The sequence below is a fragment of the Chionomys nivalis genome, chromosome 7 (assembly GCF_950005125.1).
Source record: "Chionomys nivalis chromosome 7, mChiNiv1.1, whole genome shotgun sequence".
Taxonomy (NCBI): Eukaryota; Metazoa; Chordata; class Mammalia; order Rodentia; family Cricetidae; genus Chionomys; species Chionomys nivalis.
The window spans coordinates 87,191,691-87,207,324 of record NC_080092.1 but is presented as its reverse complement, the minus strand read 5'-3'; the positions used below and the strand labels follow the sequence as shown (position 1 = coordinate 87,207,324).

General features: G+C 49.0%; 1 protein-coding gene across 4 annotated transcripts in view; it reads left to right on the top strand.

Annotated features, from left to right (window-relative positions):
• Pecam1 (platelet and endothelial cell adhesion molecule 1) overlaps positions 1-3,495 on the top strand; it is a 60,087-nt gene extending 56,592 nt beyond the window's left edge. For all 4 annotated transcript variants that reach the window (XM_057775358.1, XM_057775357.1, XM_057775356.1 and 1 more), the window contains one exon: positions 2,462-3,495. In XM_057775358.1, coding sequence (XP_057631341.1) covers positions 2,462-2,481 — 20 coding nt within the window. In that variant the 3' untranslated portion in view covers positions 2,482-3,495. The remainder of the gene's footprint in view (positions 1-2,461) is intronic.
• The last annotated feature ends 12,139 nt before the right edge of the window (positions 3,496-15,634 follow it).

Here is a 15,634-nt window from a genome sequence, read left to right as displayed (position 1 = left end):
CCCAGTTGGGCTCTCAGATCTGCATCCTGTTCTAGAAGCCCCAGACCCAGCAAAACAAAATGGGGACTCTCGCAGCTTCCCACAGGAAGCCAGGCAGTCTGGTCACCGGGTCCCCAAGATGTCAGGCAGCCGTTCCATCCTCCTTTGCTCCCACTTTTATGAGTACTACTTGCAGCATGGTGTCCTGTGTCCACAGAGGGTTCAGAACAGGGGACCCCAATGCTTCCTGTTCTCTCAGGTTCTCCATTCTCAAGAACCCTCTGCTCCCACATCTCCCAGCATGGCCAGCCCTTTCACCCAGCAAGTTTACAAAATCTTTCAAGTCAGCTCACACCACTTCTGTTATCTCCTCTCTGCTCAGTGGTACATGATGCCCTCGCTGCCTCCAAACCACTTCATAGCAATGCTGCTGATGAGGAATTGGTAAAGGGTCACGGTGAGGTGGCTCCTGAATTCAGATTCCCACAATCTGTCTAAAAGCCAGGCATCTGTAATCCCAGCATTCCTTTGTAGAGATGGGAGGTGAGGAACCCCCAGAAGTTTTCGGGCCAGTTAGCAACAGTGAACAGTAAAAGACAGAGTGGAAGGTGAGACCACCCAAGACTGTCTTCTGATCTCCAGAGCACACACATGTCCACATTGACACAACTGAATATGCACACATTGTCCACACACACACACAAAATCACAGATGGAATATGAAGTCCTTGGGGCAGAACCGTCCTCTTCAGCATTGAGAGCATTGCTGGATCAGATAAGGGTCTGGGTACCAGGAGGTGAGTGGGTGACTCAAGCTGCCATTCCGAGCTCTATTTGTTGTTGTTCTGAGACAGGCTCTCGTATAAAACAGCCCAGGTTAGCTGGGAGCTGTCTGTATGGCTGAGGATGCTCTTAGGATCTTTACATTCCCCAGTGCTGGACTGAGAGCATTTGTCACCATGCCTGGCTTTTTTGTCCCCCTTAATTTTTTTTAAGTATAGTAAAAACATATACAACCTAAAATTAATCGCTGTTTTATTGTAAAGTATATCGGTCGAGAACTGGGGTGTGACTCAGTGATGGAGCCCACGCCTAGCAGTGGGAGGTCCCTACCCTGCAGTACAGAAACAAAAGGGAGTTCAGTTGCCTGCAGTGCACTTGTATTGTTGTGTGATTGTCACCACAACTCTTCTCCAAAATTTTTTCCTTCAATTCTTACTATGTGTTTGTGAATATACTCAGGCATATAAGAGTCAAAGGACAACTTCTGGGAGCTGGTGTTCTCTTTCAACCCTCAGGGTCTTGGGATCGAACTCAGTTTATGAGCCTTGGCAGCACACACCACAACCCACCGAACCACTTCAGCAGCCCTCTAGAACTTTCTTTTTAAGGATGTGTGTGTGTGTGTGTATGTGTGTGTGCAGGCTAAGAGGGTATTAAGTATCACTTATCACCACCTGCCTAGTCTTTTGAAGCAGGGTATCCCCCTGACCCTGGAGTGAGCATATTTTTCATTAGGCTGGAAGCCAGAAAACTGTAGCGTTCTGCTCCCTCAGAGCTGGAGTTACAGGCTGTGTAGAATGGGATGGCCTTGAACTCACAAAGATCCACCTGCCTCTTCCAGCTGTAGAGTGCTGGGCTTCACCACACCTAGCCAAGTTTTTGTTTGTTTTTGTTTTTGTTGTTTTGGTTTTTCAAGACAGGGTTTCTCAGTACTTTCGTGCCTGTCCTGGAACTAGCTCTTGTAGACCTGGATGGCTTCGAACTCACAGAAATCCGCCTACCTCTGCCTCCCAAGTGCCGGGATTAAAGGCATGCGCCACCACCACCCGGCTCCTAGCCAAGTTTTTTAATAAAGGCTGATCTAAAGGACCTTAGATGGCCTGGTGACTCACACCTACAATCCCAGCCCTGGGAAGGATCAGGCCAGAGAATCACTGAGAGTCTCTGTCTATAGGCCCAGGCTATAGAGTTTCTCAAAAACAAAAAAACAAAGGCAGCCTGGAGAAGGGATCTCTGTTAGGTCCTGAAGTCCTAGCTAGAGCCAGATGTGAGGTTGTCTTTACTTGATGGTTCCTCCCAGTGCAGCGCCCATAGACACCACGCTGGATGCAGCAAGAATGCAGGGGTGGAGACAGCAGCTCCTACAGAGCAGGCGTGGAGGGAACAGAAGTTGGGTTCCCAGAGGATGGTGGCACAGCTTCCAGTGGTTTTGCTTGTTTGAGTCAAGATCTCATATATCCCAGGCTAACCTAGAACTGGACTTTGAACTTGAGATCCTCCTGTCTCCACCTCCTGGGGCTGAAATTACAGATGCGTACCATATGTGGTGCTGGTGATGGCGCCCAGGTCCTCTGGCTTGCTAGGCAAGTACTATACCCAAGGATCCACATCCCAATTCCGTTAAGCTGTTCTGCTCCAATTTATACCTCTTGCTAATACTGAGGGTGTGACCTAACTTGTCCTGTCTTCTGTCCTGCAGAAAACGAAAGGCTCCCTTGATGGAACTTAAGACAACCATGACAGGTGCACATGCCTGGGAAGACGTCCATAACCCAAGAAGAGCAGCCGATTTCCGTGTTCCAGGAGTCCTGTGCACTTACTTATGAGCCGGCCCCGCCCCCACTGAAAATAGCGATTCTTGAGGCCAGGCCACCCAATCTTAAGTCCTCCTGCCTTGTTAATGTCGGGTATAAAGAGAATCAGAGGCGCCGTTTAGTGACTAGCCCGACCGTCCTTCCAAACTAGATCATCCTTGCGATTTGGGAGAGGGAGAGGAGGTTCGGGGCGAACAAACCGCTGAAATATTTTGAAGCTCAAATACTGTGTCTCAGAGAGACCAAGCGCTTTCTCGTGTGCCTGTTCTCATGTGCACACCTGTTCTCATGTGCACAGAAGCCTGTTTTTGTCCTGTAGTCAGTTACTTTTAGCAAATGGTCTGGACTCGGGGGTAGGTTTTGTTTTGTTTTGTTTTCTTTGCCTTTCTTTTTCCTTCTGGGCTGACCTTGTTCTTTGGAGGTATACAATGCTGCTCAGAGAGCGTCCCTCGTCCCCTGTACGGTGGCTTCATTCACCGAGGGGAGTGGGGGGCACAGCTGACAGGGAGCAATGCTTGTGGATGGAACCTTGAAGACAAGCCTCAGGCAGGCAATGCCAAGACTAGCCTGGAGCGAGCAAAGACACCCTTAAGCTGCTGCTTTCCAGGTCTTTCTTTTCCTCTCCCATGCCGAAGGCCTAAAGAGGAGAAACAGTTGGCTACAGCTAATGGTATTTTTTTTAGTAGTAAAAGGAAATGTGTACTTTTCTCACTAATTTTTCTTTATTTATTCCCTGTTAAAGAAACGGTCTCCTGAGGTCCCGGGGTATTTTCCGAGGGTGGTGTAAGTGGGGGAATGGGAGCTGCCTCCATTTTGCCTTGGAACATCCATACCTAACATCTTCCCTGTTTGCCTCAGCCACCCAGTTGCAGGGCCCCTGAGAGGTATTGTATTAAATAAAACTGATTTTCACTCTTCAGTCATCTGTGAGATCTCATCTTCTGAGACAGGCCACAAGCCAGTAGAATAAACATAGCCCTAAGGGACTTTCTGCTGCCTCTGGTGTCAGAACCAAGGTGTTCTGTCTGTTCCACGGCTGAAGCCTCACATGGACCAATGGCCAGGAGTAGCTGGATTCTTTGCTCTGTTGGGGGGGGGGGGTCCTGTTCGCAAGGCCAGCGCTTTCCCAACTTCCCCGCCTTCCCAGCCTCCATCGTGTTTTCTTGCTTTTCATTTTCTCCTGTTTTTGTTTCTTTTATTTTACTTTATCTTGTTTTATTTTGAGATGGAGTCTCACTGTGTGTAGTTTGTTAGTCTAGGCTGGGCTAGACTTGAAATTTATTATGTAGCCCAGGCTGGCCTCAAACTCTTGCTCTTCTTGCCTCTTCCTCTAAAGGGCTGGACCATCTTTCATTCTTTTTCTGCTTCTTCCTTTCCCTTCTTCCTTCCCCTCAATTCTCACTTTCCCTTCTTCACGCTAAATAGTTAGAGCTCAGGTGTACACAGCTATAGGTATTGATGAGTTTTGTACTCTCAATTATTTCAAACGTGAACACATGGAATGTTTTCTGTAAGGCTGTTCTCCACATCCTTCACCCTTCACAGAATATATTTTTCCAAGTGTTTACTGGTTTTTAGGAAAAAGTCCTTCATTGCAGCCTGACTTCATCCTGGCCTGGGTGTGGTTTTCCTGGACTGTCTTGGCACAGGCTATCTGGTGGTGTGCCAGTGACTCTTCCATTAGTTTCTGGTATGCCAACACTCCCTCCTTCAGCTGTGTGTTGTTGGGACCCGAATTCGCAACACAAGGAAAACCCTCCCCCACTCTCAGAACCTCTACAGGGTCCCAGGAAAAGGAAGTGAGCCTGAACCGGATGCCGTCTCTAGATAGAGGCTCTGCCATGCCACCATGTACTGACTGAAGTGTGTGTCCTGGGCTGGGGGATGTGGCTCAGCTGGAAGTGTGCTTACCTGGCGTACACTAGATCAGGAGGTAAATAGGCAGCAACTAGGGTATTTTTTTCTAAAGAACCCAGTAAATACTTGGAAATATGATCCACCAAGGATCAAATCTACCCAGAAAACAATTTTACAGACTTTTGGAAGCACTGGGTTCGGTTCTCCCCCTCCCACAACCCCACTGCACAAAACCAGGTATAAAGGTTTCTTCTGATTGTCAACTTGACAACCTGGGAAGGGAGTCTCCACCAGGAATTATCTAGATCAAGCTGGCCTATGAGCGTGTCTGTGGGAAATTCTTACGGTCTCCTTCATTAGTGTGGAAAGACCTCGCCTGAAAGGGGGCAACACCATGCCCAGGTTTGCACCCCTGGACTAGAGAAAGGCAGAGAAAGTCAGCTGAGCACTGGGCAGGCATGCATCCACTATGTGGTGAGCTGCTTCGAGCTCTCGCCAGTGTGACTTCCGGCCGAGATGGACTGTAGCCTGTCACCGTGGGATGCGATAAATCTCTTTATCCCACGTGTTGCTTTTTGTTGGGTATTTTTAAAAAATTTAAAGATTGGTTTTTTTTATGTATATGAGTGCTCAGCCTGCATGCATGTGTCTATGTGCACCGTATGTAAGCCTGGCCCCCTGGGAGGTCAGAAGAGGGCATTAGATCCCCTGGAACTGGAATTATTGGTGGTTATGAGCTGCCACATGGGTGCTGGGAATGGAACCCAGGTCTTCTGCAAGAACGGGTGCTCTTAACTGCTGAGCCATCTCTCCAGGCACTCCCTCACATCAGAGTATTTTCTCAGAGCGATAGGAATGAAACTAAACACCCAGTGTGATAGCAGACACCTGTACTTCTAGTACTGGAAAAGTAGAGGCAGGAGGTCAGAAGTTCAAGGTCAGCTTGGGCTACACAGCTAGCCTGGGCTAAATGAGAGCCTCATTTCAAAATCAAAACCGCAACAGTATGTGTCCTATGCCAAAATGAGTTTGTTTTGCTGGTAGCTTCTCTAGTAAGGTTAGTTTTAGAAGAAAAGTTGATGGGGCTGGAGAGATGGCTCAGGAGTTAAGAGCACTGCCTGCTCTTCCAGAAGTCCTGAGTTCAATTCCCAGCCAACCACATGGTAACTCACAACCATCTGCAATGAGATCTTATGTCCTCTTCTGGCATGCAAGCATGCCTGCATGCAGAATGCTGTATGTGTGATAAATAAATCTTAAAAAAAAAAAAAAAGTTGACAAAAAGGACAAGTTCTTTTATTTATTTATTTATTTGTGTGTGTGTGTGTGTGTTTATGCGCACACACCGTAGTGCCTAGCTGGAACCAGAAGACAGCATTCAGGAGTTTTCTTTCTACCCTGTGGGTCCCAAGGATCAAACTTAACAAGCTCCTAGTGATCGATGTGGGAGGGACCGCCAAGCCCATTGTGGGGCAGGTGGTCCTGGGTTGTATAAAAAGGCAAGCCGTGGGGAACAAGCCAGGAAGCCACACTCCTCTGAGACCTCTGGTTCAGTTCCTGCCTCCAGGTTCCTGCCTCGAGCTCCTGCTGGCTTCCATCAGTGATGGACTCTCACCTGGAAGTGTAAGGCGAGACAAACGGCGCTGCTCTCAACAGTTTGCCTCCTGCGCCATCTCACTGGCCCACACTTTCTTTTTACCCTGCAGCCTCACGCTGGGGTCCTTTCCATCCGTCCTCCACCTCCACACATTTGGAGTTTGGCTGTTTGGGTAGGATCCTAAAAGTGTAGATTTTAGCCCCTGGCAGGATTTCTCTGGGCCCTGTGGCAGGCTTGTTCACTCTCAGATGCTGTCTGCTGGTCTTCTCCCCTGAGCTTCTTCCTGCGCCTCCCACCACATGCACAGACCCTACAAAGTCCAAGGGGACACGGTGGAACTACAAGGTACAAGGAGGGGCTTCTGCCTCTAGAGTGGTGGTTCTCAACCTGTGGCTCACAGCCCCTTAGGGTCACAAGAGTTGCCTAAGATGACCAGGAAACACAGATTCACATTGCAATTCATAACAGTAGCAAAATTACAGTTATGAAGTAGTAACAAAAATAATTTTATGATTGGTGATCCCTGTAACATGAGGAACTGTATTAAAGGGTTGCAGGATTAGGACGGTTGAGAATCACTGTCCTATAAGGACTATCGGGGCACCCAGAGAGACTGGCCTCCAGGGTCTGCCTCTCACAGCCTGACAGGGACCCCAAGTACCTCATGTGACAGGTGTATCGCCTCCTTCGTGGAGCGACATTGTGGGGGGGGAGAGGGGGGGAGAGAGAGGAAGAGGGAGGGGAGAGAGGGAGAGGGAGGGAGAAGGGGAGAGATGGAGGGATGGAGGGGGGATCTGTTGGGGATGAGGATGTACACACGTCATTGTGCACCTCTAGAGGCCAGAGAACAACTTTATGAAGTTGGCTCTCTCCTTCCACCTTGACATGGGGTTCGGGGTTTGAACTCAGGTCACCAGGCTTGCTAGGCAAACATCTTCACCTGCTAAGCCGTCTTTCCAGCCCTCGACTTTCTCTTAAAATTTTTACTAAAGTGTTTTCCTGTGTCTAAGTGCATGCCATGTGTGTGGATGCTTGTGGCGGCCAGCAGAGGGCCTCAAGCCCCTTGGTAATGGCCTTACAGGCACTTGTGTGCTGTCCAAAGCGGGTGCTGGGCACTGAACTCAGGTCGCCTGAAACAGCAGTACGATGCCTGAGAACTACATTAAGGTCTCACGATAGCTACCTTAGTTCCTTCAAAATTCAGTACCCACCATGACTTAAGCAGCTCCCACCCGGCCCCACCACTTCTCAGCATCATCACCAGGCTTCCAGCACTTAAGTCCTGGGTCACTCAAACCACATCCACTTCAGCAAGGGCTGAGGCCACTGAACACTTGCTGAGCTCAAGCCCCAGGCCGGCTACAGCCAAAGATTGTCAAACTGGTAGAACCAGTGCCAGATGGAAAAAGCACGGGGTGGGAGTGGGGGCTACAGGTGGGAGAAGGGAAGACAGAGTGGTAGGGGCCACTGTAAGACATAAGCACAGTGACTTCTACTTAGCAAAAAGCCACCAGAAGCTGGCCATGGTGGCATATCCCTGTCAACACAGGCCCAGAGAGAAGGGTGCTCCAGGTCCTTCACACACTGGAGATCTATGGCTCAGAGCCCTACAAGCACCTGCCCCTTGCCAGGTGATCAGATGCGTGAGTGCCTTGCTGAACACGTGTCTGAGGGATGAAAGGCTATGTCTGTTTGTATGATGGGCGGGGATGATGTATGTCTGTCTGCAGGATGGATGGGGATGATGTATGTCTGTCTGCAGGTTGAATGGGGATGATGTCTGTCTACAGGATGAATGGGGATGATGTCTGTCTGTCTGGAGAATGAACAGGGATGATGTGTGTCTGTCTGGAGGATGGACGGGGTTGATGTCTGTCTGTCTGGAGGATGGACGGGGTTGATACGTATCTGTCTGGAGGATGGACACTCTATCTTTTTTTAAAATTTTTTTAATGATTTATTTATTTTATGTGCATTGGTGTGAAGGTGTCAGATCCCCTGGAACTGGATTTTTCAGACAGTTGTGAGCTGCCATGTGGGTGCTGGGAATTGAACCCCGGGTCCTCTGAAGAGCAGTCAGTGCTCTTAACCGCTGAGCCATTTCTCCAGCCCCTGGACACTCTATCTTATAACTTACTCTAGGCTTTAGTGTAGACTCACAGCTGCCTTGAAACCGGCACTGTGACTTGGCACAGACACCCCCCATCTAACTGGAAATTCTGAACCTAGGAGAGAGGTACCTGGCCTGGGGCAAGACAGGCAGGTACCATGGGGACAAGACACACCCAAGGAAGAGACTCTACGCAGGATGTGAGGTGGTGACTCCCCCAAATCCCAAACTGTAAATGTGCAGTGCTCAGAGGCCCCAGGAATCTAGTGACAATAACGGTGACAAAAACTATTACTATTGCAGGGGACTCAAAGAAGCTGAAGGAGTTAGTGAAGAAATGTCTGGACAAAGACCATTCCAGGCAGGGTGGACGGCTAGGAGAGACGCCCCACATTTCAGGAACAAGGAGGCCGAAGGGATGGAGCGGCAGACGAGCGATAGATGAGACCACCTTCATTGCTGAGTAGGACAAACAGGGAAGTTCTCCAATTGTACACAGACCTCTGTCTTCAAACGCCTCCTCCAAACTCTCCTCACCGCGCTCCTCACCCACCCAACAGCGTTGGAAATGCAGAATCCCAGGACCCAGTCTGTGTCTACCGAATCTGGGGGATTCATGAGACGCCCTTCTGAAAAGGACACCACACATCTTCACAAACACACACAAAAAAAGCTTCCAGCATCTCTCGAGCCACCCACTTGTGACCCGCACACAACAGGGTTGCTGGTTTAAACAGCTCTTTGCCAAGGTCCTTTGAGGATCACGGATGGCGAGATCGCCACCTGGTGGCAGAGTATGTTAATAACATTTACCTTCCTAGGACGCTATCCTGAAGAATTTGGGGACTGTAGTTAAAGAAATGTGAGGATCCTATTTAGCACAATTGTCTTAGACTTTTCAAAAATGTGATTTCTAAAAAGGAATCTCATGTAGCCCAGGTTTGCCTTGAATTCTATAAGTAGATGAGGATGACCTTGAAGTCCTGATCCTCCCCTGCCCCCACCACCACCTTTTAAGCCCTGGAATTACAATTTACATGGTGCTGGGGGTCTAACCCAGGGCCTCCTGCAGGATAAGCAAGCTCTCTACCAATGCCAGGCGTCCCCAACCCTGTAAAGGTTACTCAACTGGACAGATTTAGTAATTGCCATGGAAGGCCTGGCGGTGGTGGTGCATTCCTTTAATCCCAGCACTTGGGAGGCAGAGGCAGGCAGATTTCTGTGAGTTCGAGGCCAGCCTGATCTACAGTGCTAACTCCAGGACAGCCAGGGCTGTTACACAGAGAAACCCTGTCTATTGCCACGGAACCCTGAGTGGGTCTATGAAACTGTCCTCAGAAAGGTTTAACTAAGGAAGACTCACCTTGACTCCATGGGTTGGGGTCTTGGATTGAATAAAAAGAAGGTGAGGGGCATCTTGACTTCAAGGCTGCCTCTTGTCCCAGCACTCGAGAGGCAGAGGCAAGCAGATCTCTGTGAGTTCAAGGCCAGCTCTGGTCCACAGAGCGAGTTCCAGGACAGGCTTCAAAACTGGTGAGGGTAGCGAGCTACAGAGGGTGGTGAAAGCCCCAGCTTTGACCTGTCAGACTTTGAAAGGCAGGTGAGCTGGTGGTGTAGCTCAGTGGGTGGATCACTTACCCAACATGCACAGAGCCCTGGGTTCAATCCCCAGCAGGACATAAAACCAAGTGTGGTGGCTTACACCTAGCACTTGGCCAGCCTCAGTCACATAGCAACTTTAAGGCCAGCCTGGGCTACATGAGTTGTTGGATTTGGGGGTTTTGTTTTGCTTATTTAAGGCACTTAGTAATAGGTGTGATCCTGAGGGGGCAGGGCAGGGGCACCGCTGCCAGGAGACATGCTGGTGGGTAGATGGACTACTTATCTTGTTGTTGTTGTTGTTGTTGTTGTTATTGTTATTTGAGACAGGGTCCCAGCTCTGACTGACCTGGACAGGCAGACCAGGCTGGCCTTGAGATCCGCCTTTCTCTTCCTCCTGAGTGCAGGGATTATGGCATGCTCCACTACACCCAATTCACACTTGGTTTTGAGTGTCTCAAATAGGTGAGGCTGTGCTGGTAAGTTTTTACATCAGCTTAACACAAGCTAGGGGCTTCTGGGAAGACGGAATCTTTGAGAAAAATGCCTGCATAGGACTGACCTCTACACAAGCCTGTAGGGCATTGTTTTGATTGATGATTATTGTGGTGGGTCCTCCCACTGCGGACAGTGCCATCCCTGGGCGGGTCGTTCTGGATGGTATAAGAAAGCAGGCAGAGCCAGCCATGGGAACAAGCCAGGAAACTCCTCCATGGCCTCTGCATCTGTTCCTGCACTGGTGGGTGTGACCTGTGAGTGTGATCTGAAATAAACCCTTTCCTCCCCAAGTCGCTTCCGGTCGTGGCTAAGACTTGGGGAGGCCCAGGGACCCCTGGAAAACACTCTCCACATAGACACACCCGCAGAAACCCAAAATGGCCCTTGGTTTTCCAGGCCTGAATGACCTACACGTGACCCTTGAGCTCATTTAAGCAGTTTCTGTCAGGTCTAAAGGAAGCTCCCTCTCCCCAAACTCAGCAAGGCAAGGCAGAAGGGACCAATGGCTACCTGTGGTACCTAATTAGCATCCCGAAGTCATGCTGGCCTCCAGGCTTCCTCAGTACCCATTTCAAGTACCTGTTACACACTTCAAAGTCTGTGCTAGCACCCTGGCCCTTCTCACCTCCTCCCCTACCCTAAACTCCCTCAGCCCCTCGGCTTCCCTCCCCACAACTCTCATTCTCCTCATAACCCGGCTATTTTAGCTGTGCTCTCTTGGTCTTCCTCTCTGTCTCTCTCCTCCCACCTCTCTGCTCTCCCTCTGTCTTCTCCACCCCCATTCTGCTCCTGCTTCCTTCATGGACAGCTCTAGTCTACTGGCCTTGTTCAATCCACTACCTTCTCTCCCTGCTCTGAACTCTTCCAGATGCCCCTGGCTGTACCCTGTCTTGTATCTACAGTAAAAATCTTCCCATTTGCCAGTAGATGGTGGCGCATGCCTTTAATCCCAGCACTCGGGAAGCAGAGGCAGGTGGATCTCTGTGAGTTTGAGGCCAGCCTGGCCTACAGAGCGAGTGCCAAGAAAGCCAGGGCTATACAAAGAAACCCTGTCTTGAAAAACCAAACAATAACTGAAAATTTTCTATACCCTAATAAACTTCTCTGCCGACACAATAATCTGAATCAGACCAAATTAAACAGAGTTAGGAAAAGCCCGGGTTTAATGGATACCAATACTCCCAGATGGCTTTCCAGCCTCCCAGAGAGGAGACAGGAAAGGAAAACTGGAAAACTACATGTTTGTTGGGGGGGGGCAGTTTAAATACCCTATGGGAGTGGTCTTGACCATCTCTGGGGAGGGGGGTCATCGTTTGGTGGACTTTCTCTGGAGTGGAGTCTGGACTGAGGCAATTCCCAGGGGAAGGGACTTGGGATGGAACTTTCACCCAAACATCCCAGACTCTTTGGCTATATGGATGCCAGAAACTGGTGTGGCACTTCCACCCAATCAACAGCAACAAAAACCTTCCCCTTAACCATACTGTGGACCAGTCATGTCCTCTTTTTAACCAGTTCCCTTAGCCGAGGGTGGGTCATGACCACATCGAGCGTCTGAGTGGATATTATTTTTCTTTACTCTTATAGTTAGCTATAGTGCTGTTCTTTCCTCTGGAAACCTTTCTTTGTCTATTCTGTAGTTCCTGGAGACTCTCTACTTCTGGACCAGAGAGTTGTGGCCTTTTCCATTCTTAATAAGAATGAGCTAGCTACCAATGCCTGGTGGTGGTGGCTCCCACCTTTAATCCCAGCACTTGGGAAAGAGAGGCTGGCAGATCTCTGAGTTTGAGGCCAGCCTGGTCTACAGAGCAAGTTCCAGAACAGCCAAGGCTACACAGAGAAACCCTGTCTCAAACAAAACAAAAAGAATGGCCGGGCAGTGGTGGAGCACGCCTTTAATCCCAGCACTCGGGAGGCAGAGGCAGGCGAATCTCTGTGAGTTCGAGACCAGCCTGGTCTACAAGAGCTAGTTCCGTGACAGGCACCAAAGCTACAGAGAAACCTTGCCTCAAAAAACCAAAAAAAAAAAAAAAAAGAATGAACTGCTTTGTGGTGGCTTCTCTCTCTCTCCAGGGCAGCTGCATCCAAACACTGTTAGGACAAACCCAGGGCCTGGCACGTGCCAAGCAAGGACTCTACCACTGCGCTATAGCCAAGTCCCATGGTGGATCCAAACTTTGGGAAATTCTTCCAGGGACACCTTGCTTGTCACCGTGAAATGTGGCAGCTAAGAACCTGGAGCTTGGGCACAACTGTGGGCAGTGGTCGCTAGCCCCTCTTTGCCCTGTGAGCCTCTCTGTTGCTATCAGCTGAGGAAGCCTGTCTCTTAGATAAGTGGACAAGGGAGAAGGAGCTTTACTGGCTTCATCTGAGGTGGGAAGGGAGCCTGAAAAAGCTTATGAAGGGTGCTCCCAGCAGTGACAAAATTACCAGCCACACGCTGAAATTCCCAGGCTCTGCAACAGGCAACAGCGAGTTTGCACGTAGTTGGATTGATTAAACAGTAATTAGGCTTCAAAAGCTCGCAAAATGCCTTCCTTTCAAAAGCTCCCAGCTAGGCAATTTTTCTCTCATATTTAATAGCCACTGTTCTTGCATTCTTTTCTGCCCAAAGTGGTCATAATTGTGGGGTGCTGAGATAAGCACCCTAGGAAGCTGCTTGCAGAAAAGGCTGTAAGGCTGTGCAACAGTTGCTCGTGGGGAGATTCGGGGACAATTTGTCCCAAGGACTAGGAAACCTTTCTCTTGCTCGGTGACTTCATCTCTTGGAGACTCTCCTAAGGTGATGGACAAGGCTGGGGTGTAGCTCAGTTGGTAGAGGGCCTGCCTGGTATGCGGGAAGCCCTGGGTTCAATCCCAGCACTTGGGAGGCAAAGGCAGGAGGAGCAGAAGTTTGAGGTCATTTGGGGGTACACTGTAAATTTGAGGACAGCCTGGGCTTTGTAAAAACTCTGTCTCAAGGCAAAAAACAGACCAGAAATGAAGATTTATGCATGAAGACCTTGGTTATTGTACAAAAACATTGGTAATCACTTAAGCAGTGCCCGTTAAGGAGATATGGGTCATTTAGTCTCTGTGGATATTTCTCTCTCTGTCTCTCTGCCTTGTCTCTGCTCTCTCTTTTTATGTCTCCATCTCTGTCACTCTCTCTTTCTCTGTCACTCTGTATGACATCGTATGGGTACTTTTTTGTTTGTTTGTTTTTTGTTTTTTGCTTTGATTTTTGAGACAGGGTTTCTCTGTAGCTTTGGAGCCTGTCCTGGAACTAGCTCTTGTAGACCAGGCTGGCCTCGAACTCACAGAGATCCCCCTGCCTCTGCCTCCCAAGTGCTGGAATTAAAGGTGTGTGCCACCACTGCCCAGCTACTCTTAGACTTCTAAAAAGTATAAGCAAAAGGCTCTGAGTGATTGCTGCCACCATTATATAATCTTCTATTTATTATCTTTAGGAAGTTGTAGTTTGAAATGGACGTGATAGCGCCTTTAATCCCAGCACAGGGGAGGCCAAAACAGACAGATCTCTGTGTGTTTGAAGCCAGCCTGGTCTACAGTGTGAGTTCCAGGACAGCTGGAACTACATAGTGAGACAAGAAAACAAAACAGAAAGCTGAACGCACGCTCGGGGTTGGAGGTTCAGGTGCTGTGGCGTATGCTTACGCATGTAGTCAGGTTGATGAAGTCAAACCCAGTGAGGCTAAGGCAGAGCCCTGAAATCTGCAGGACTTGGTGACAGGGCACATTTGACTCTAGGAGTGCCAGGAGTGGGGGTGGGGAGATGATTAGCCGGAGCACAAAGTCAGGGAGGAGTAGCACCCTAGGGAGCTAAACAATGGCTCTAGGCCTCTTTCAAACTCTGGTTCTCTGGCATTGACTCTGGGCAGCTCCAAATGCCACTCCTTGATTTGTTTATTTTTCTTAGAACAGTAGACAGAATGATTGCTTCCGATTTCAAATAGCAATTTATTTTGTTTTTCTTTGCCAGACGGGAGCTTTATTATGTCTTTCCTCCCGCCTGGGACAACAAAAGGAGGAAGGATAGATTTTAGTCCATTGGCTCTCTTCTGGAAGGTACTGTGTACTTCCCGGTCCCGTAGCCTGAGACCCAGTACCTTCTGAGTATGTTCATGGCTGTCATCCTGCTGCCGAGGAGCCAGGCCGGGAGTGACAGTGTTGCCTTCAGAATGGTCAGTGTTTTCTAAGTAGGAGCTGTCAGCCCGTCTTCTTCCTGTGAGTGGTGGTATCAAGAGACATTTCCAGGCATTTTTTTTTTTTTTTTTTTTTTCGAGACAGGGTTTCTCTGTAGCTTTGGCGCCTGTCCTAGAACTAGCTCTTGTAGACCAGGCTGGCCTCAAACTCACAGAGATCCTCCTCCCTCTGCCTCCCAAGTGCTGGGATTAAAGGCGTGAGCCACCACAGCCCAGTTTATTTAAGATTTCTTAATTAAGTTTTTAATTTTTATTTTTACTTTATGTCTTTGGTGTTTTGCCTACCTGTGTGTGTACTGTGACACCCAGTCCTTTATGAGCCACCAGGAAGGAGAGAGGCAACACTTATGGGTTCCAAAGATTTTAATAAACCACCGCATAAGCAGGTTGCTGATCCATCAGGGTTGCAAGTCAAGGACTTGGGAGCCTTGTTTCTCCTGGCAGGACCGAGCAGGGCCAGAAGCAGGGCTTATAAGCACAAAATCCACATTTGTTGCCAAGTTACAATTTTCACCAACCAGGAATCAAAGATCAGAGACTTTTCTTGTGCGTTCCATCACTGTCAACTGACATAGAATGCAAGCGTTTCAGTCCAACCAATCAGATTCATTTGTTCTTTCTGTTGTTAGGAACAGCCATACTGTTTCTAGAGAACCTAAGATGCAGGATGATGACCTTTGGGAAGCTCCGCCCAGCCCCACTCCAACCCATTCCAGACCCCTCCCTGAGAGAGCCTGCCCCTCCCCTGGAACTGCTCAACACCACCTATGGGCTGTTTAAGACTCCCCTCTCCCCCACAGATCTGTCTTTGTGTGTTCTAGTGTTCTCTCTCCTGCCTTCCTGAGGGTCAACCAAGAATGCTCTGCTCTGCATTGTCCTGTTTATTAAATCTGAATTTATTAATTCGGTTTGATTTGGTTTATTGCATTTGAAGCGGAGGAACCTAGCAACTGGGGATCCTTTTTTTTTTTTTTTTTTTTTTTTCTGGGTTTTTGAGAGAGTTTCTCTGTGTAGCAGCTCTGACTGTCCTGGCACTCGCTCTGTAGACCAGGCTGGCCTCGAACTTACAGAGATCCTCCTGCCTCTGCCTCCTGAGTGCTGGGACTAAAGGCATGTGCCACCACTGCCCAGCTTGGTCTTGTACTTTTGATCCTCCTGCTTCAGCTTTATAGTAGCTGGGACTACTGACCTC